Raw genomic sequence first — 22,056 nt, forward strand, 5'->3', positions numbered from 1 at the left:
CAAGTTGATCATAAAGTCGTAGAACCCTGTTGCACATCCAGTCCATGTTGAACTATTATTCTGCCTCGTCCCATTGACCTGTACATTGACCAAATTCCTTTTAAATGTTGAAATCTAACCTGCATCCACCACTTCCGCTAGCACCTCATAAAACCTACAGTGCTGTGAAAATTCTTAGGCACATGTATATAGCTAGGGTACCCAAGTCTTTTGCAGGTACTGTAGTTATTTTGTTTATTGCACTGTGCTGCTACCACAGACGAATTGATGTCATACGTGAGTGATGATAAACCTGATTCTGATATGTTTCTATTGTGGACTGAGAACGAGAAAGGGGCAGGGAGAGGGGAATCGTGTGAAAAGAGGAAGGGAGAGGGAGCACCAGAGATACATTCTGTAATGATTAATAAACCAATAGTTTGGATTCAAATTACCTTGCCTGGTGTCTCAGGTCTGGGTGTTTCTGTACCTGTGTCAACCCTGCCCTTGGCACTCCTCTGCCAATTGTCCCTCATCCCTCCCACAGCACTCCACTCTTGCCATTCCCAAGATCCTTTGCTCCCTTGATAGATAGAGATACAGACACAGACACACACACACACAGACACACACACATACACACACACACAAGAAAAGAGCCAGTAACTACATAATGAATTCCACCTGTCCTGCTCCTGGACTGTTTATCCCACTCCCATCAGGGAAGAGGCTACATAGCATCTACAGCAAGACCACCAGACACAGAATTAGTTCCTTTCCCCAAGCAGTAAGGCTGGTCAACGTGTCCCACCATTAACTCCATATGCTATGTATATGAGTATCTTGTGTATGCATATATATTTATTGTGAGATTATTATCATGATTTTATTCTTTGTGTTTTGCACTACATTAGAGCTGGAGTAACTGTTTTCCTTACACTTGTGTACTGGAAATTGTTATGTTTTGTTTTTCCAGAAACTATTCGAGAGAAAAGCACAGAAACCAAAGATAAACATATCTGCTTTGTTTTACTTTATTGAGGCATGCACGTGTGATGTGGTGGTGTAGTAACGTATACTATTCACATACTTTTACATATAACAATAATGAATTATGTAAGCAAACAATGATGGCTTAATAAAACAATATATTTACAATATTACTCAAATATTACTGTAATATTAAATACACAACAGAAATGACATGAAATTATCTTGAATTATCTTGAATTGAAAGGAAAATTAGAGCAGGGAGGTGAAAAGGCGCCCAAAGCCCCTAAGCCGGAAAAGCATGACATGAATAATTGCCGGAAGCTGAAAGGTGCCTCTGTGGTGACCCTGGCCTGAATGTAGAAAAACATGGATTAAGCAACCACTTCATGGAATCCCTTGAGCCTGTGCTTAGTGCCAGTTTCATTATATGAAATAATTTGTAATGTGATCGGGGTCTGGCTTTTTTGGAGCAATGCTCTTCCTTGCTACGCTAGTCGGGCTGAAGAGGTTTCAGCTGAAGTGTTGAAAATTTACAGTAGTTAACTACCAGTTGAGTCCTCACCTTTGGTTTCCAGGGAAAAGTCAGAAACAAATATACTGAGTGGCCACTTTATTAGGTACCTCATACCCAATAAAATAGCCACTGAGTGTATGTTTGTGGTCTTCTGTTGCTGGAACCCATCAAGTTTCAATGTGTTGTTCATTCAGAGACACTCTTCTATACACCACTCTTGTTGTTTGAGTTACTGTCACCTTCCTGTCAGCTTGAACCAGACTGGCCATTCTCTGCTGATCTCTCTCATTAACAAGGCATTTTCACCCACAGAACTGCTGCTCACTGGATTTGTTTTTGTTTCTTACACCTTTGTAAACCCTAGAGACTGTTGTGTGTGAAAATCTTAGGGGAGCAGCGGTTTCCTAGATACTCAAACCACCCCATCTGGCACCAACAGTCATTCCATGGTCAAAGTCACTTGGACCCCAAACTGCATGACAGTTAATTTGCTCTCTCCTGACTTGCACTTCTGTCAGTCAGATTTCCATCCCAGAATCGGAAGTGCAGTCTTGCTGAAAGGTTTTGACCCAGAATGTCCTCTCCATAGATGCTGTCTGACTGCTAAGTTTCCTCAGCATTTTGTGTTTGTTACTGTGCTATAATGTTCTAAGATAATTCATTTAATTTGACACCAGGTTCAGCACAATCATTGTGGGCTAAAGGGCCTGTTCCTGTGTTGTACTGTGTGTCCTGAGAATAAGACAACCTTCCTGGAGTCCTGGCCTATATCTATTTCTCAACTTGCCTGACTCTCTGGTTGTTAATGTATTTTTGTTTATGGGAGCTTCCTGTGCAAAGGTTGATGGCTGCATCTCTTTGACTGCAACATTGCAGCAACCAAAATGGGAAGTTCAAGTCTCTCTCTCTCTCTCTCTCCTGCATTGACTCTGGGGCAGGGTGGGGGGAGTTGGAGGGCAGTACGACAGGCTCACTGCTGTCTACGGATGCTTTGTTAATGGCGTTAAATGTTTCCCCGCAGGGGCCAGTGAGGAAGACGAGGGCGATGACATGCTGCTGAAGCACCGGAACGAATTTTGGTGGTTCCCCCACATGTGGAGCCACATGCAGCCCCACCTCTTCCACAATGAGACCGTCTTGGCCGAGCAGATGAAACTTAACAAACAGTTTGCACTGGTAGGTGGTCGTGTGATTGTGTTTGCTTTTTGTTAGGTTGTGGCATGATTGCGTTCTCTCCCCGAAAGGCAGGTGGTTCATTTCCTGGTAGGTTGTTGTGTGATTCTGTTAGGTGGTTGTCCTTGTTTTCACTTTCCGGAAAAGTAGTCATGGCACACTCTTGCACAGAAACAGGCCACTCAGCCAACCTAGCCCATGGCAAACTATTAATCTGCCAAGACCCACTGATCTGCACCCAGAACACGGCCCTCATACCCCTCCCATCCATGTATCTATCCAAATTTCTCTTAAATGTTGAAATTGAACCTGTATCCACCACTTCCACTGGCAGCTCGTTCACCTTAAACATTTCACCTTTCACCCTTAACCTACGACTTGCAGTCTCACCCAAGCTCAGTGGAAAAAGTCTGCTTACACTTGCTCTATTTATACATCTCTTAATTTTGTCTATCGAATTTCCCCTCAAGCATCGACTATCTAGGAAATGATGTCTTAACCTTTTTGACCTTTCTGTATTGATTGTTGACTTTACAGTAAGTTGTTGCGTGCTTGTGTTAGTTTCCCAGAAAGGCAGCTGGTGCTGCTGACTCTGTACTGCGCAGTCAGTCTGCTGTCTGTGTGGAGTTTGTACATTCTCCCTGTAAGCAAGGGCCATTGGGAGGAGCCTGGCTCAAGCAGCAGTGAGAGCAAGCAATTAATAATGGAGTATACAAAGGAGGTGGAGATCCAAATGGCTTGGTGACAGATGGATCAATGTAATACAAATCGATGGGTAGAAGCGTAAAATTATAAACAGTGATAATTAGCTGCCAGTCCAACCCTTATGGGAATTTATAAAGATCATTGAGAAGGTGGGGAGCAGTGCGGCAAATTCAGCTGTAGATCTCTCGTGAGGGTAAATCTTGATGCTCCGTCACCTCTGGTGTCCCTAAGACATACTGGTAGGTGGAGTGTCTACATGTTGGGGGGGTGGGGAACAAAGGATATTCATTGCATGTAAGAGAGAATAAGCTGGGGGATTCAGGGAAGTGTTCTTTTTCCAAACTAACCTTCAGAAAAGTTGAACGTTGAGAACAGGAGTAAGTAGTTCCTTTCTGCCTGGGATAGTTAGCTGTGTTTGCTCCCCATCTCTCTTCGTCCTTGAATTCTTCTTCCTAAGCCCATCAGCCCTGCTGGGACGAGGTCGCCAACAGCATCTCCTAGAGTCCTCTGTCCTGGGTCAGATTTCCTGCCTGCCAAAGATTCTTCCTGTCCCAGGGATGAGGTCTTTGGAGCTTTCACTGGCATTTCTGTAGCGCTAGGTTTTTTTGGGATGGGGTTACTAGCTCCATGTCCAACCCCCCATGGACGGTCGCAAGCCCAGCTGCGAAAGGAGGAGTACTCATCTTGCAAGCATCTTTTAAACTTCATCCTTGAGTTTTTCAAGTCCTGATTGCCTTCAGGGGGAGAGGTGACACAGATGAAGAGGTGTTTCCCAAGTCCATTTCAGTTAGACAGCTGTAACTCAAACAAGAGAGAATCTGCAGATGCTGAAAATCCGAGCAACACACACAAAATGCTGGAGGAACTCAGCAGGCCAGGCAGCATCTGTGGAAAAGAGTACAGTCGACATTTTGGGCCAAGACCCTTCATCAGGGCCAGAGAGAAAAAGATGAAGAGTCAGGGTTGAAAGGGGAGGGTGAAACACATAGGTGAAACTGTGGGGGAGGGGTGCAGTCGAGAGCTGGTAAGTTGATTGGTGAAAGAGATATAGGGCTGGAGAAGGGGGAATCTAATTTGAGTACTGATGGCCATTGAGGTAAGAAAAGGGGAGAGGATCACCAGTGGGAGGCAATGGGTGGGCAAGGAGATGAGGTGAGAGAGGGAAAAGGGAATGAGTAATAGTGAAGGGAGGGGTGGTGTTGGGGGCATTATCAGAAGTTCCAGAAATCTATGTTCATGCCATCAGATTGGAGGCTACCCAGATGAAATGTAAGGTTTTGCACCTCCAACCTGAGGATATGGCCTCATCGCGACAGTAGAGGAGTCCATGGGTTGACATATTGGAGTGGGAAGTAGTATTAAAATGGGTGGCCACTGGGAGATCCTGCTTCTTCTGGTGGGCAGAATGTAAGTACTCAGCGAAGTGGTCTCCCAGTCTAGGTCAGGCCTCAATGATACACAGGAGGCCGCACCGGGAGCACCAGATCCAGTAGGTGATGCCAACAAACTCATGGTGGAGTGTTGCTCGACCTGGAAAGACTGTTTGGGGCCCTGAATGGTAGTGAGGGAGGAAGTGTAGGGGCAGGTGTAGCAGTTGTTCCACTTTCAGGGATTAGTGCCAGGAAGGAGATCAGTGGGGAGGGATGAATGGACAAGGGAGTCCGGTAGGGAGCAATTCCTGCAGGAGGCAGAAAGTGAGGGGGGGAAGGAAAAGATGTGCTTGGTGGAGGGATCCCGTTAGAGATGGCGGAAGTTCCGAAAAGAAGCTCTAACTGCCTCCTTTGGCCTAGACTCCACCAGCTGAGGAGCCAATTGTCTATATCTCACCTCCTTGAATCATCCCCAACTCTTCAGTGAGATCAACTCTTGATCTTCATCACTCATGGGTGTCTGTTGTGGAACACTCTCAAGACTTGCATGTTTTAGTCTTAAAAAGAAGAAAAATACAAAATTGAAGGAGTTTTATAGCTACAAGGGCATTCTTTATACTGGAAAGTTGTCACATGAATAATGAAGATCTGTTTATGGAACTGAAGCATGTCCATTAATCTTTGGAATTTCTGGAACCAAAAATAAAATTGCCTGTGGCTACCTCTGACTTTTATTGAAGAGAAGTGGCCTCATTATTTTCACGTTCCATTAACTGATTGCAGTTCCAAGCCATTGGAACCCGAGTCCGGCTTATTATTGTTTGTAATTACTAAAGACAAATCTGGAGGGTTGGCTCTCCCTGACAAGTCCATAAGAAGCTGTACTCAAACCCTAATTTGTCAAAGCAAATGGTATAACAGTGGAGATTAGTCAGCATGACGGTAAAATTCACTGGGGTGGTCCTGGGCGATGGGACTTTACAAGAACAGAATCAGGTTTATTATCACTGACTTGTGAAATTTGCTGTTTTGTGGCAGCAGTACAGTGCAATATATAAACTGTTAAACTATACTATACATTACAATAAGGAATACTGTGTGTGTGTTTGTGTATATAGGTATGTATAGATATGGCTGTATAGCTATAGGTGTGAGTATGTACGTATATTTATATATAGTAATGCACATGGGTTAATTGTCCGTCAGAATTCTGATGGCAGAGGGGAAGAAGCTGTTCCTGAAACATTGTGTCTTCAACTCCTGTACCTTCTCCTTGATGGTTCTAATCAGAAGAGAGCATGTCCTGGGTGGTGAGGGTTCTTCATGATGAATGCCACCTTGAGGCATCACATTTGAAGGTGTCCTCAATGTTGGGGAGGTTTCTGCCTGTCATGCAGCTGGCTGAGTTTAAAAACTCCAGTTTTTTTTTACAATCCTGTGTAATGGAGCTTCTGTACCAGACAGTGGTATAGCCAGTCAGAACACACTCTGTGTGCATCTGTAGAAATTTGCTCATGTTTTTGGTGACGTATGCAATCTCCTGATGAAGTGTGGCCACTGGTGTGCCACCTTCATTATTGCAACAATGTATTGGGCTTAGGACAAACCTTCAGAGATGTTGAGCTTAACCCTCACCCTTTCTACTGCTGACCCTTTGAGAACTGGTGTGTGTTCTCCCAATTTCTCCATCCTGAAGTCCACAATCAATTCCTTGGTCTTACTGACGTTGAGTTGCAAGGTTGTCGTTGCGATACCACTCAACAAGCTGATCTATCTGACTCCTGTACACCTGAGATTCTCAATGACAGTTGTGTCATCAATGATGTTTGAGCTGTGCCTACACTCAGTTATGAGTGCAGAAAGAGTGGACTGAGTTCACATGTTTGAGGCATGTCTGTGTTGATTATCAGTGAGGAGGTGGTGTTATTTACAATCTGTACTGACTGTTGTTCCCCGATAAGGAATGCAAAAGTCCAGTTGTAGAGGGAGGCACAGAGGTCCAGGCTTTCAGCTTTGTTGATTGGTACTGAGGGAGTGATGGTGTTGAATGCTGAGCTGTAATCAGTAAACAGCAGTCTGACCTAGGTATTGTTGTTGTCCGGGTGGTCCAAGTCCGAGTAGAGGGCCAGTGAGATTGTCTGTTGTAGACATGTAGTGCTGGGCAGATTGCAGTGGGTCCAGGCCCTTGCTCAGGCAGGAGTTGATCCAAGCCATGAGCAACCTCTCTAAGCACTTCAGCACAGAAGATGCAAGTGCAACTGGACGATGACCATTGAGGCAGCTCACCGGGCTTTTCATGGGCACAGGTTTGACCATCGCCCTTTTTGAAGCAGTTAGGAGCCTCCGACTGCAGCAGTGAGAGATTGAAGATCTCCTTGAACACTCCTGCCGTTGGCACAGATTTTCAGTGCCCTACCATCGGGGCCTGACACCTTGCAAGGATTCACCCTCTTGAAAGGGTGTTCTGGTGTCGACCTCTGAGACCAATGTCATAGAGTTGCCAGATGCTGCTGGGATTTGCTTAAGTATAGCTTTATTCTCCCTTTCAAAGTGTACATAAAAGGTGTTGAACTCGTCTGGGAGTGAAGCATCACAGCCATTCATGATGTTAGGTTTTGCCTTGCAGGAAGTAATGGCCTGCAAACCCTGCCAAAGCTGACGTGTGTCGGATTCCGTCTCTAGATTCACTCGGAATTTCGTACTCGCTCTTCCGTCGGTCGTACCTGGACTTGTGGAGTTCTGGATCAACGGTCCTGCTCATCCACAGCTTTCGGTTTGGGTACGTCTGGTATGGTCTCAAAGGCACACACTCATCCACACTGGTGTTAATGAAATTTGATCAAAGGGACAGCTAATCCATTGGGAATTTATGACCAAGGAGCAGTGAGTCAGATTGGTTTTCCTGTCTGAAACAGTCATGTACACAAGCGATTAACGATGGACTAAATTAAGAACAGTGTTCCATTTGGTTCAGTCATGTATAGGCCAACGCTGATATTCTGGGAAGACCTTACAGCTGTGTGGAATTATAAAGGGTGATCACTGGCTGCCTGTCCACTCCCTTGGAATTTATGGAGAGGCTGAGGCCAGACGTCAGGTAAGGTGAATGTGACCCATTGAAAGACACATCTTGGTATGCGTGAAGGTGATTGTCAAAAGCATCCAGAAGTGCCTACAAAATGGAGCACTAATGAACCACCATTTTGCTATATCCACCATTTAGTAAAATTATTGCTTACCTTTGATCATGGCTGATTTGTCTATCCTCTCAACCACAGTCTCCTGCCTGTCTTCTCCCCCATACCTTTTGCCGTTTTACTAATCAGTGTAAACAAGTAAACAATCTATGCGCGAGTAGAGGATATACGTGCAGTGGCCGCTTTGTTAGGTACAGCTGTGGAACCCAGTGTAGTCTTCTGCTGTAGCCCATCCACTTCAACGTTCAACGTGTTGTGTGGTCAGAGATGCGACTCTGCACACCATTGTTGCAACACATGGTTATTTAAGTGACTGTCACCTTCCTCTCTTCTTGAACCATCTGGTCATTCTCCTCCTAATTCTCTCATTAATGAGGTGTTTTCGTCCACAAAACTGGCACTCACTGGATGTTTTTTTTTGGTTTTTTGCACCATTCTCTAAACTCTAGAGACTGCTGTGTGTGAAAATCTCAGGAGATCAGCAGTTTCTAAGATACTTAAACCACCCTGTCTGGCACCAACAATAATTTCATGGTCAAAATCACTTGGATCACGTTTCATCCCCATTCTGATGTTTGGTCTTGATCATGTCTGCATGCTTTTATCTATTGAGTTGCTGCCACATGATTAGCTGATTTAATATTAGATGTTTTCATAGCTTGGATGTTACATGGGTCACTGGTATTACAGTTTCAAAGGGTCAGCTTCTGAATATGCATTAGAATGGGATTTCCTTAGATCAAAATGTGTTATAATTTCATCCTTTGTTTTGGCTTTTGCTCTAATGAAAGTTGCAGGTGAAGTGTCAAAGCAGACTGTGTTAATTTGGAAATTCCCTTTTCTCCAACTTCAAATGGTTGACTCTAACAGTGTTCTGGTTATGTCGCCTGACCAGGAATCCCAAGGTCTAGACAACTGGACGGATATCCTAGCAGAAAAGGCAGTGGAACAGCAATGGCAGGTATTCTTGGAAATAATGCACAAGGTGCAAAATCAGTTCATCCCCTGGAGAAGGAAGGATTCAAAGGGGGGAAAGGGGCCACAGTGGTTGACAAAGGAAGTCAGAGATTGCATAACATTTAAAAAAAAGGAAGTATGACAGATCTAAGGTGAGTGGGAGGACAGATGATTGGGAAATTTTTAAGGAACAACAGAACTTAACTAAAAAGGCAATACGGGGAGAAAAAATGAGGTACGAACGCAAGCTAGCCAGGAATATAAAGGAGGATAGCAAAAGCTTTTTTAGGTATGTGAAGAGAAAGAAGATAGTTAAGAACAATGTTGGGCCCTTGAAGAATGAATTGGGTGAAATTGTTATGGGAAACAGAGAAATGGCAGAAGAATTTAATAAGTACTTTAGATCTGTCTTCACTAGGGAAGATACAAGCAGTCTCCCAGATGTATGGATGGGCCAAGGACATAGGGTAACAGAGGAAATGAAACAGATTGACATTAGGAAGGAAACGGTGATGAGTAGACTGATGGGACTGAAGGTTGACAAATCCCCAGGTTCAGATGGTCTGCATCCTAGGGTACTAAAGGAGGTGGCCCTGGAAATTGTGGATGCATTGGTAATCATTTTCCAATGTTCCTTAGATTCAGGATCAGTTCCTGAGGATTGGAGAATGGCTAATGTTATCCCACTTTTTAAGAAAGGAGGGAGGGAGAAAACAGAGAACTATCATCCTGTCAGCCTAACATCAGTAGTGGGGAAGATGCTAGAGTCCATTATTAAAGATGAAATAGTGGCATATCTAGATAGCAGTGATAGGATTGGGCCAAGCCAGCATGGATTTACCAAGGGTAAATCATGTTTGACTAATCTATTGGAGTTTTTCGAGAATGTAACCAGGAAGTTAGACAAGGGAGATCCAGTGGATGTAGTGTACCTCGATTTTCAGAAGGCATTTGATAAGGTCCCACATAGGAGATTGGTGGGTAAAATCAAAGCTCATGGCATTGGGGGGAAGACATTGACATGGATAGAAAACTGGTTGGCAGATAGAAAGCAAAGGGTAGCGGTGAATGGGTGTTTCTCGGAATGGCAGGTGGTGACTAGTGGGGTGCCACAGGGCTCGGTATTGGGACCACAGCTGTTTACCATTTACATCAACGATTTAGATGAAGGCATTGAGAATAACATCAGCAAGTTTGCTGATGATACTAAGCTGGGTGGCAGTGTGACATGTGATGAGGATGTTAGGAGAATTCAGGATAGGCTGGGTGAGTGGGCAGATACTTGGCAGATGACGTTTAATGTGAATAAGTGTGAGGTTATCCACTTTGGGAGTAAGAACAGGAAGGCAGATTATTATCTGAATGGTGTAGAGTTAGGTAAGGGAGAAATACAAAGAGATCTAGGAGTCCTTGTTCATCAGTCACTGAGGGTGAATGAGCAAGTGCAGCAGGCAGTGAAGAAGGCTAATGGAATGTTGGCCTTTATTACAAAGGGAATTGAGTACAAGAGCAAGGAAATCCTCTTGCATTTGTACAGAGCCCTGGTGAGACTACACCTGGAGTATTGTGTACAGTTTTGGTCTCCAGGGTTAAGGAAGGACATCCTGGCTGTAGAGGAAGTGCAGCGTAGATTCACAAGGTTAATTCCTGGGATGTCAGGACTGTCTTACGCAGAGAGGTTAGAGAGACTGGGCTTGTACACGCTGGAATTAAGGAGATTGAGAGGGGATCTGATTGCAACATATAAGATTATTAAGGGATTGGACAAGATAGAGGCAGGAAATATGTTCCAGATGCTGGGAGAGTCCAATACCAGAGGGCATGGTTTGAGAATAAGGGGTAGGTCATTTAGGACAGAGTTAAGGAAAAACTTCTCCCAGAGAGTTGTAGGGGTCTGGAATGCACTGCCTCGGAAGGCAGTGGAGGCCAATTCTCTGGATGCTTTCAAGAAGGAGCTAGATAGGTATCTTATGGATAGGGGAATCAAAGGATATGGGGACAAGGCAGGAACCGGGTACTGATAGTAGATGATCAGCCATGATCTCAAAATGGCGGTGCAAGCTTGAAGGGCCGAATGGTCTACTTCTGCACCTATTGTCTATTAACTGTCCTGGGCATGAGCTCAGCTCCCATTAGCTTGTGAATTTAGATAGAATGCTCTAAATTAGATCAGGAGTGAAAGAACGAGCATTGGTTATGGTGATCATGTGAAAACATAAATGATTAGTAAATTTCGGAAGGCCCTCAGCCTGGAAAGTCGACTGTTTATTCCCCTCCATGGATGCTGCCTGACCTGCTGAGTTCCTCCAGCATTTTGCATGTGTTGCTCTGCATTTCTGGCATTTGCAGAATCTCTTGTGTCACTAGTATCCATTTATTTTAAACCACATCTGGCCACTTGGAGTTATAGTGTCACAGAAAAGTACAACACAGAAACAGGCCCTTCACCCTTCTAGTCCATGCCGAAACCATTTAAACTGCCTACTCCTATCAGCCTGCACCGAGACCATAGCCCTCCATACCCTTACCCTCCATATACCTATCCAAACTTCTCTTAAACATTGAAATTGAGTTTGCGTTTCCCACTTGTACTGGCAGCTCTTTCCACACTCTCTCAGCCCACTGAGCGAAGATTCTCTTCATGTTCCCCTTAAACTGTTCACCTTTCACCCTTAACCCATGACCTCTGGTTGTCATCCCATATCCAACCTCAGTGGAAACAGCCTGCTATACCCCTCATAATTTTGTATACCTCTATCAAATCTCCTCTCAATCTTCTATATTCTAAGGAATAAAGTCCTAACCTATTCAATCTTTCCTTATAACTCAGGTCCTCCAGGCCTGGAAAAGCCCTTGTAAATTTTCTTCATACTCTTTCCTGTGGGTAGGTACAGTAGGTATTCCACACTGATTCCAGGACATTCCATTCATTTCTAAGTCCAAAGTCAAAGTAAAATTTGTTATCAAGTTACATACAGTCTACATTACCATATACTACCTTGAGATTTATGTTCTTGTAGGCATTCTCAGAAAAATAAAAAAATAAAATGGCATTCACCCAAAACTACATAAAGATTGACAAACAGTGTGCAAGAGAAGACAAGTTGTGCAAATAAAGAATGATACTGAGAACATGAGCGCTAGTGTTCTTGAAAGGATCAAGGGTGAAAGGTCACCTTTATTCATCAAAGCAAGGATATAATGCTGAGGCTTTATAAAGCACTGATGAGGCCTCACTTGGAGTATTGTTTTGGGCCCCTTATTTAAGAAAGGATGTGCTGACGTTGGAGAGGGTTCGTAGGAGGTTTGTGAAAATTATTCCTGGATTGAAAGGCTTATTGTATGAGGAGCGTTTCTTGCCTCTGGGCCTCTACTCACTGGAATTCAGAAGAACGAAGGGTGATCTCATTGAAACCTGTCAGATTTTGAAAGGTCTTGATAAAGTGGATGTGGAGAGTATGTTTCCTATGGTAGGGGAGTCTGAGACCAGAGGGGACAGCCTCAGAGTAGAGATGCATCCATTTTAAATGAAATGAGGAATTTCTTTAGCCAGAGAGTGGTGAATCTGTGGAATCCATTGCCACAGGTAGTTTGGAGTCTGTATTGAGTGTGTATTTCAGGCAGAGGTTCTTGATTGGTCAGGGGATGAAGTGTTGGGGGATTAGGCAGGAGATTAGGGCAGAGAGGGAAAATGGATCAGCCATGATGAAGTGGTGGAGCAGACTCGATGGGCCAAATGGCCTAATTCTGCTCCAAGATTTTCTGGTCTAAATATATTTACCTGTATTAGGAATTTGACATGTGTGTTGGTCAGGGCGCACACGCAAAAACAAAGAACACAACAGTTATAAAGAACTATTAAAAAATAAATTTAGAGAATGGATATGGAATAAAATGTACATAAATACCAGTATGTGTCTCTGTAAACAGCATTATGAAAAGTGGCTTGCAGTGCAGTGACTGGGGTAATGGGGTGGGGGGCTAACTGGAATGTCTGATCAGATTAACTGCCTGGGGGAATAAATTTTTAAGATTACTTTTAAGATTTTATAACTTTTAAGCGAGTCTGTAGAATGAGTTCCGAGTCAGATCCTTTTCTAGGTAAAACATAGATGAGTGAGTCTCAAAGCACTGTTCATTATTCTTGCTGGTAACAGAATAAAGGAAAGTTCCCTCAGGGCTTCCATTATTGGAAGTAAATTCCTCACTTAAACAGGAGCTGAAGACCTCTGAGATTTGCTGTACAAAAAGTAGTCTGTATCAGTGTCTATTAATTGCACAACTCAGATTTCCATAGATGTCTCGGGATTTGAAATGACACGGTATCATTGGCCATTGGATCTGAGATGTACTCCCCAACCAGCCAGTATTAACAGTGGTCACTCTGGTAGTCGTGAATCTTAAGATGGTCTGCCTCCTCCCTCATGTACTCCCCTCTGTGCTGGGGCTGGTAGGGAGGGAGCTTTGAGCCGAGGGGAGGAGACAATTCCTCCTTTTTACAGCACATGAACTTGACAGATGTTTTGAAATGCAGCCACCTTTAATCGCTGTGGAAAAAGCCATTGTCCTGCAGACTGCTCCTGGTTTATTCATGTTTCTGGAGTCAGTAATGCAGCTTGGATGCAGACTGCATTGAAATGGTGGTATTAATTCACCACGAAGGCTGGAGTAATGGGAATTTATTTTAGCAAACAAAAGTATGATGCTAGGACTGAACCAGTGAGCGGTGATAGAGCCAACATTCCCCTTTCTGGGCCACACAAAGAGCAGCCCTGCCCACCGGCTGTTAGGATTGTGAGATATTAATGCAGCATCAATGAGTGGGGTTCAATTCCTGCCTCTTTCTGTAAGGAGTTTGTTCTCCCCGTGACTGCGTGGGTTTGACCGGGTGCTTCGGTTTCCTCGCACATTCCAAAGACATCCAGGTTGAGGTTAGTGAGTTGCCAGCGTGCTAGGTTATTGCTGGAACCATGCCAACACTTGCGGGCTGCCTCCAGCGCATCCTCGGACTGTTGGCCATCGAAGCAAATGCCACATCTCACTGTGTTTCGGTGTGCATACATGTGACAAATACAGCTAATCTCACTAGCAATAAGGTTCAGATAGGTAGAGCGTGGAACAGTACAGCACAGTACAGACCCTTTGGCCCATGATGATGTGCTAACCCTAAAAATTCTGGTTCAGATTTATTTATCACTTGTACATCAAAGCACACAGTGAAATGTGTTTGCGTTAACAACCAACACGAACTAAGGATGTGATGGTGACAGCTCTGAGTGTCACCACTCATTCTGACACCAACATGGCAGACTCTCCATGCTCAGCAAAACAACACAAGCAACATCCTCAAAATAAATTCCTTTCCCATTTACCCTCATGGACAGTCACAAGCTGGACAGATTTTTAACAGTAATCTGGTAGTTTTGTTATGATTGTCATCGTTACGTGCCGTGTTGTATGATGTGGGCAATCATCGTCTTCGACCATGATTGTCCCTGGCAAATTTTTCTACAGAAGTGGTTTGCCATTGCCTACTTCTGGGCAGTGTCTTTACAAGATGGATGACCCCAGCCGTTATCAATACTCTTCAGAGATTGTCTGCCTGGCGTCAGTGGTCACAGAACCAGGACTTGTGATGTGCTCCAGCTGCTCCCATGGCTTCACTTGACCCTGATCAGGGGGTGAGCAGCAGGAGGGAGTGACTTGCACCTCCTTTGTTAGAGACGTATCTCCACCCCTCACCTGGTTTAGTGATCACCCTTATAACGGGAGTCTAATTTACAGATTCCATGTGGAAGTTATGAAAGCAAACTAGTATTTTTTTTTCTTTTTCCTCTCCCCCTCCACGAAAAAAAAGGACCTGGCTTTGCCTGTTAATCATACAGATACCAGAGAGATGCACACTGAAGGGACCATGAAGACAGCTGTGGTCCTGCTGAAAGCGAGTTGCTGTGATCAGGCATCACTGGCGTACCGTGGCCCCGTTCCCCAGGGCCCCCATGAGCAGCCAGTGGAACAGCTCCAGTGTTGGGAAGATGATTTCCTTTTACTGCTCTCTGGCTGAAAGAGGGGGCATGAGCCTCAGATCCCTGCAGCTCTGTGCTGTGAGTGGGCTTGATTGTTTACTCAGGATAATTTCAGTATTTCAGATTCAAGTTTATTTATCACGTGTGTACAGCGAAATGTGTTGTTTGCATTAATGACCGACATAGCAGAGGGGGTGCTGGGGACAGTCTGCCCACAGGGCTTGGCAAAACAACACCAAGCCACGAGCAACAAAATAACATCAAAACAAACCCCATCCCTCCATCCCGCTCACGCACATACACAATCCTCTAATTTCAGGGTAACCCATCTTCTTCAATCTCCAGCTTCCAATGGACTCTGTTGTGCTATCGATTTTCCCCAGTCAACTTGCAGAGATTCACAGACTTGACTTCGGCCAACAGGCCTTGACTTCCAATTCAACCCTCAGGCCTCCATCCTTTGAATCAGCAGCAGGGGCCCTCCGATCACCGAACACTGGGCCTTGAACTCCACTCTCACATACCCAGGGGTCATCAGATCTTTTTCCTCATGCCCACAAGGAACTTTTCTGGAACTGCTGACCACCTGCCTTTTGGCCATGCTGGTCCGCCTGCTTGACATCTGGCTGGACATCCCAGCTCAGTTCGCAGGCCTTCTGTGTTGATGAGTGCAACACAATCAGTAATGTAAACTGGTAGAACCATGCCAGTCGCTTGAGAAGACTCTTTCCACGACGGCATCAGCCATATATTTCTTTCGCTTCTAGGAAGTGCACATAAGAGGAAGTTCTGCATTTGTAAGCTGTCTTTCACAACCTCAGGACACGCAGTGCTTTCCAACCATTTTCTGAAAGAGTTCTAAGAATTAAAACCAATTTTGTAATCAACACAGGAGATTGCGCAGATGCTGGAAATCCAGAGCAATACATAAAAAATGCTGGAGCTGGCAGCATCGAAATAGTTGAGGTTTCAATAAATGGGGCCTGATGAAGGATCTCAGCCCTTATTATGAACTTTGTATTCCCTTCCATCAATGCTGCCTGATCTGCTAAATCCCTCCAGCATTTTGTGTGTGATCCCCACCTTCTGTCTTGCCCCCTTCCTTTCTAGTCCTGACGAAGGGTCTCAGCACAAAATCATTCTGGACTTCTGGAAGGTGCAGCTGAGCCACCCTCCTGCGAATACACAGCTCTTCCATAGAGAGAGTGAAGTGCAACAAGGTCCTGGGAGTTCACGTCACAGCCGACCTCAGCTGGTCCCTCAGTGTCACCTCCCTGAACAAGAAGGCACAGCAGTGCCTGCATTCCTAAAGAGATTGAGGCAAGTGAGGCTCTCTCTTCCCCCCCCCCCCCCCCCACCCCACACATACACCCAGCTTCACTGCATTTCACAGGAGCACTGTTGAGAGCGTCCTGACAAGTTGCATCTCCATCTGGTCTGGGAGTAGCAGTGCATCCGACTGGAGGTCTCCACGAAGGACTGAGAACAGCTGAGAGGATCATCGGTGTCTCCCTGCCATTCATCAGAGATTTATCAGGACTGCTGTGTACACGGGGTCCTTAGTATTATTAAGGATCCCACCCAACCATCCAACATCCTCTTTGACTTTCTACCATCTGGGAGGAGACTCTGATGTGTAAAAACAGGATCGGTCAGGGTGAGAAACAGTTTCTTCCCCCAGGTCATTGGACTTCTGAACTCCCTGCTGCATCACATTTGAAGTGTCACTGTTTTATACCTGACAATATTTAATATTATTGCACTTTATGTGTAATTCATTTGTAGATTTTATCTTTGCTTTCCTAAGTTATTGTGTGTTATGGTGTACTACTGTGCTTTATACCCTGGTCCAGAGAGATGTTTTCTTGGTTGACAGTATATAGTTAAATGGCAATTGGCTTTACTCAAATTTACTCCCCTCCATTGATGCTGCCTGACGTGTTGAGCTCCTCCAGCATTTTGTGTGTGTTGTTTGTGTTGGGAAGTTTGTAGTTTGTGGCATCAGTACAGTGGAAAACATAAAATTACTGTAAAATACAAAATAAGTAACACAAAAAAAGAGGTAGAGTTTGTGGACTGTTCTAAAATCTGATGGCAGAGGCCAAGAAGCTGTTTCTAAATAATTGAGTGTAGATACCACCTTAATGGTAACAATGAGAAGAAAACACGTCCTGGATGGTGAGGTATTGTAATAATGGATACAGCCTTCTTGAGGCAGTGTGTTTTGAAATTGCCTTTGATGGTGGGGAGGCTCGTGACCCCATAGAGCTGGCTTGAATCTGCGACCCTCAGCAGCTTTCCTTCAATCCTCTGCATTGGAGTTTCCATTGATGCAGCGAGAGAGTGCTCTCCTCCGTCATTTCATTTATTTATTAAAAGATGCAGCACAGTAATAGGCCCTTCCAGACTAATTACACCCATGTGACCAATCAGCCTCACAGCCAGTATGGCTTTGGGAATGTGGAAGGAAACCCACACAGTCACAGGGAGAACGTCCAAACAGGCGGTAACAGGAATTGAACCCAGGTCACTGCTTTGTAATAGTGGTGCGCTAACCACTCTACCTAGGGCTGGAATGATTGGATGAAGGAATGGTTAGTATGTGAGCAGCAGGTTTATCCACATTAAAAGAGCAATTCCACAAGAAGAGAGACTGTGTGATTGACAGAAAGGGGCAAGGAAGATGTGAAATCAAACGACTTGACGATCAATAATTCCCGACACTAGAGGACTGAGACTGGCAGTCTTCTAAGCAGCAAGTGGCTAAAAGATTTGGTAAAAGCAAGAGATCTATTGATGTATAAAAGGAAGGAAGGTATCTCGGAGAAGTTTGGGACCCTTGGAGAGTGAAGGTGGGGAATGGATCTGGTATAATTTGCTTTGTTGTTTCAACCTACGTGCCTGAGATGTTGCTGCAAATATTTTATAAGATAAAATGAGCTTCATTTGCCATATTTACATCAAAACATGCAGTGAAGTATATAGGGTATATTTAAAGTGGAGATTGATAGATTCTTGATTAGTCAGGGTGTCAGAGGTTACAGGGAGAAGGCAGGAGAATGGAGTTGAGTGGGAAAATGAATCTGTCATGGTGGAATGGCGTAGTGGGCTTGAAGGACCAAATGGCCTAATTCCGTTCCTACGTCCTATGGTCTGTGTGAGTTGTTTGCGTCAAATCGAATCAGCAAGCATCATGCTGGGGGCAGCCTGCAAGAGTTGCCACACTTCTGAAATGTAGCATGGCCCTCACCGCACATCTTTGGAATAGGGGAGGAAATGAGCATCCAGAGGAAAACTCGTGCAGTTCATTGTATCTGTACATCAGTGTACTTGTGGGGTCATAAACTTGACAAGGATATGGACGATAAATATTAAGAATTTACAGTAGAGCACACAGCAGGATATCAGAAGGAAAACGGTGGAGGGGGGCTGGTTTCAAATAGGACAAACTTGGAGCAGTCCCTGTCACAAGTTCAAAGTTCAGATTAAATTTATGATTAAATTACAAATATTGTCACCATATACTATCCTGAGATTTTTTTTGCAACCAGAGTAGAACTAGGAAATCAATGAAAAACTATGTACGCAGACTGACAAACAACAGATGTGCACAAGAGAACAAACCACGTAAATAGAAACAAATAATAATTTTTAAAAATAATAATATGTAGAGCACAGTCCTTCAAAGTGAGTCCATTGTTCGTGGAATCAGTTCAGAGTCTTGAAATGAGTGAAGTTACCCATGCTGGCTCAGGAACCTGATGGTTGAAGGGTATTAACTTTTCCTGAACCTGGTGGTGTGTGTCCTGAATTTCCTGTACCTCTTTCCTGATGGAAGCAGTGAGGAGGGACCATGGCTTGGATGGTGGAGGTCCTTGATAATGATATCCTTTTTGTCCCATCCTCCTCTCCCTCACCCTCTCACCAGCTATCTGAAGAGCTTCAGATCAGAGACCCTTTGCCATTTCTGTCAAAGGGTCTGTGACTTAAAACATTAACTCAGTTTTTCCCTCCACAGATGCCACTCAATGCTGCCAGGGCAACTATTTCAGATTCAAACCATTTTTAGAATGTTTTCCTCATTCTTGAGCAGCACTGTTAATGTTTCAAGTTTGAGATCTTTCAGTTCTATAAGTGAAATATCTCTCAAGGGTATCTTAATTTCTGATTTTTATGCAAATTGAAGTGTTTCCAATATTTTTTGTTTTTGTTTCAGATTCCCAGCTTTTTAATTTTCAGGGAGATCTGTCTTTACTCATTCTGGCTTGTATGCAAGTCCAGACCCGTAAAGTTCAAGTTAATTGTAATTCAACCATCCATGAATACAACCAGACGAAATAGTGTTACTCTGGGGTCAAGGTGCAAAACACAGTACCAACAGCAGAAAGCACAAATAAGATATGAGTAAAATACAGTCACACCAAAAAATAGTCCCAGTCCTTGAATCCATTAAAGTTGCAGCAGTCTGCAGTTGACCGCAGTACACCTTGTCTTCTGTGAAGTGAACACTGGGGGAGGGGCAGCAGTACCAACTCCAGCTTGGACTCCACACCACAGCTACACTAGTGCTCCGACTCGAACGCCTCTGTCCTGGGTGGTTGTAAACAAGCAACACCACTGCTTGAGGCCTAGTCTTTGCAGTGCCTGGGGTCATGCAGTTTCCTCGCCATCTGACAGTAAGTCAGTGAATCGGACTTGCAGTATTTCGCGTTAACAATGTCTAACAGGGTCTTGTGATCACAAGAAAAGCAACTGGCCCATCACTCACTTAAGCTGCACATTGACTCCTCCAACACCCCTCTGAGGCAGGCAGCAGCACCATCTGCATCAAGTTCTGCTCCTTCAGTTTCTCCACCAACAAGCAACTCACTAATGGGGCGTATCTGCAGTATTTTTAATTTTTAATATCCAGCAGGGCGTTGCAAGCGTAAAAAATACATTTTAAAGAAAGACAATAACACATTTGGTTGACCCTGGAGAAGCTACTGTGACCAAGTGCACCACCATCTTACCGGAAATGGGAAATTGAAAACCAATTCTAATCTGCCCTTGAGGTTTTCATGGAACAGGCATGAGCAATTATTAGCTGATTGAGGCCATGTTATGTTTAGAGTCTTTACATGTTTGGGCATTCTTCCAGTGTAACTGTTTGTAACCACGTCTCCTTCTCTTGTAGGACCATGGAATCCCGATCAACATGGGCTACGCCGTTGCCCCTCATCATTCAGGAGTGTATCCTGTCCACACACAGCTGTACAAGGCTTGGAAATCCATCTGGGGAATCAAGGTCACAAGCACAGAGGAGTATCCCCACCTGAAGCCAGCACGGTATCGCAGGGGATTTATCCACAATGGCATTATGGTGAGTAGCTAATCTCAAAGCACAATGAGAGCGCTGTGCTGCTGGACTGCACGGACTCTCATGCCAGAGTAGCTTGTCTGTTGTATGTGGACCACCGATTGCATGGGCTTATACATGAAGCGTCACCATCAACAGACTGTTCTGTAGGTCATAACGTCTGCATTCTCCCAATGATCTCGCTTGGAAATTTACTCTCCAAAGCAGGAAAGGAATGACAGGCAACCAGTTCAGAAGTAGTTCCAAACTCTGTGAAGTTTCTTTAAGACTTCCCTCATTTGGATGATGTGAACGTCACTGCATGATGCACATTTAATCCAGAGATTACACAGAATATTATCTTTGTCATATGTGCTTCGAAACACTGAAACAGGCAGTGAAATGCATCATTTGTGTCAATGACCAACCGAGTCACAGGCTGTTCTGGGGGTAGTCAACAAGTGTTGCTGTATTTCTGGCAGCAACATAGCATTCCACAATCCACTCACCTTAACTTGTACTTTTTGGAGTGTAGGAGGAGCTGGAGCACCTGGAACACATGCATGTGGTCACAGGGAGAACGTGCAAACTCCTCACAGACAGCGGCGGAAGTTAACCCAGGTCACTGGTGCTGTAATAGTGTTATGCAACTTCCATTTGATCTTGTTTGGAAATTTATTCCCCAACACAAAAAAGGAAAAGCATATAGATTTCCATTTCAGAAGTAGTTCCAAAGCCTGTGAAGTACTTTTCTCTTTGGGGAGCACGAACATCAGCAGCAAGGTGCACAGTTAATGTCCATGCCAGATTTCCCTTGCAGTGAGCTCGGCTTCCAGTGCTTTCTGCCCCCCCCGGGCACACATTTGGTGAAGATGACACGGGCAGCCATTTGGCGGGATTTGGCAGCAAATGGTGTTTGAACTTGACCTCCATTACTGTCTGTGTGGAGTTTGCATGTTTTTCACGTGACTGTGAGTTTCCCGAGTGTGCCAGTATCCTCTGTTGTCCTGAAGACAAGACAGGTTGGTAGATTAATTGGCTGCAATAAATTGTCCCAAGTATGAGTAGCATGGGAATGTGTGAGAGAGTAACTGGGAGAATGGAATTGGTCTGAAACTCGGGGGTGGGGGGTAGGGGTAGTTGAATGGAATCCTGTAATGTCATGGAGAAATGTTAGGAAAATTTATAAATACAAGAACTTATATAGATGCTGGAAATCCAAAGTAACACATAAAATGCTGGAGGAACTCAGCAGATCAGGCAGCATCTCTGGAAATTAATAAATAGTCAACGTTTCAGGTTGAGACTCTTCTTCAGGACATGGCCTGAAATATCCATTGTATATTCCTATATCCCTGTGTTCCTATATCTCTATGTTGGAATATTCCTGTATTCCAAAATGCCTCCAGCATTTTGTGTGTACGTAACGAGGCAGTGATGGTGATTTCTGTTTCAATGTGGGAAACACAACAGATAGTTTACACTCAGCCAAGGTTATGTTCAGAATCTGTGCAGCATCTGAAGTTGCACCCTTAAAGAACAGTGCATAATGTCTGTGAGATAACTTGTCAGATAATTCAGTTGAATGTGATTACCAAATGGTGCAGAGGCAGCTCGAGGTAGCAGTTTGCAATGTACTGCCTTCCTGCAGATTCAGCAGTAGGTTTTGAGAAGGGAATTGTTGGGTACTCAGAGAAAATGAAGAGCCTTGGGGCAAACATGAGTCTGGTCATGATCTTCGCTGTCCGTGGAGCATTGCAGAACAGCCTTCCTGGTGTTGGATCTCACTGTAGGTCTTATCTGT

At 44.4% G+C, this 22,056-nt stretch overlaps 1 protein-coding gene across 1 annotated transcript in view; it reads left to right on the forward strand.

The window, feature by feature from the left end:
- Positions 1-22,056, forward strand: part of ndst2a (N-deacetylase/N-sulfotransferase (heparan glucosaminyl) 2a) — a 487,958-nt gene that overhangs the window by 414,764 nt on the left and 51,138 nt on the right. Inside the window, exons 8-9 of the mRNA XM_073025637.1 lie at positions 2,508-2,662; positions 20,091-20,276. Coding sequence (XP_072881738.1) covers positions 2,508-2,662; positions 20,091-20,276 — 341 coding nt within the window. The remainder of the gene's footprint in view (positions 1-2,507; positions 2,663-20,090; positions 20,277-22,056) is intronic.

The sequence above is a fragment of the Hemitrygon akajei genome, chromosome 21, assembly GCF_048418815.1.
Source record: "Hemitrygon akajei chromosome 21, sHemAka1.3, whole genome shotgun sequence".
NCBI classification, from domain to species: Eukaryota; Metazoa; Chordata; class Chondrichthyes; order Myliobatiformes; family Dasyatidae; genus Hemitrygon; species Hemitrygon akajei.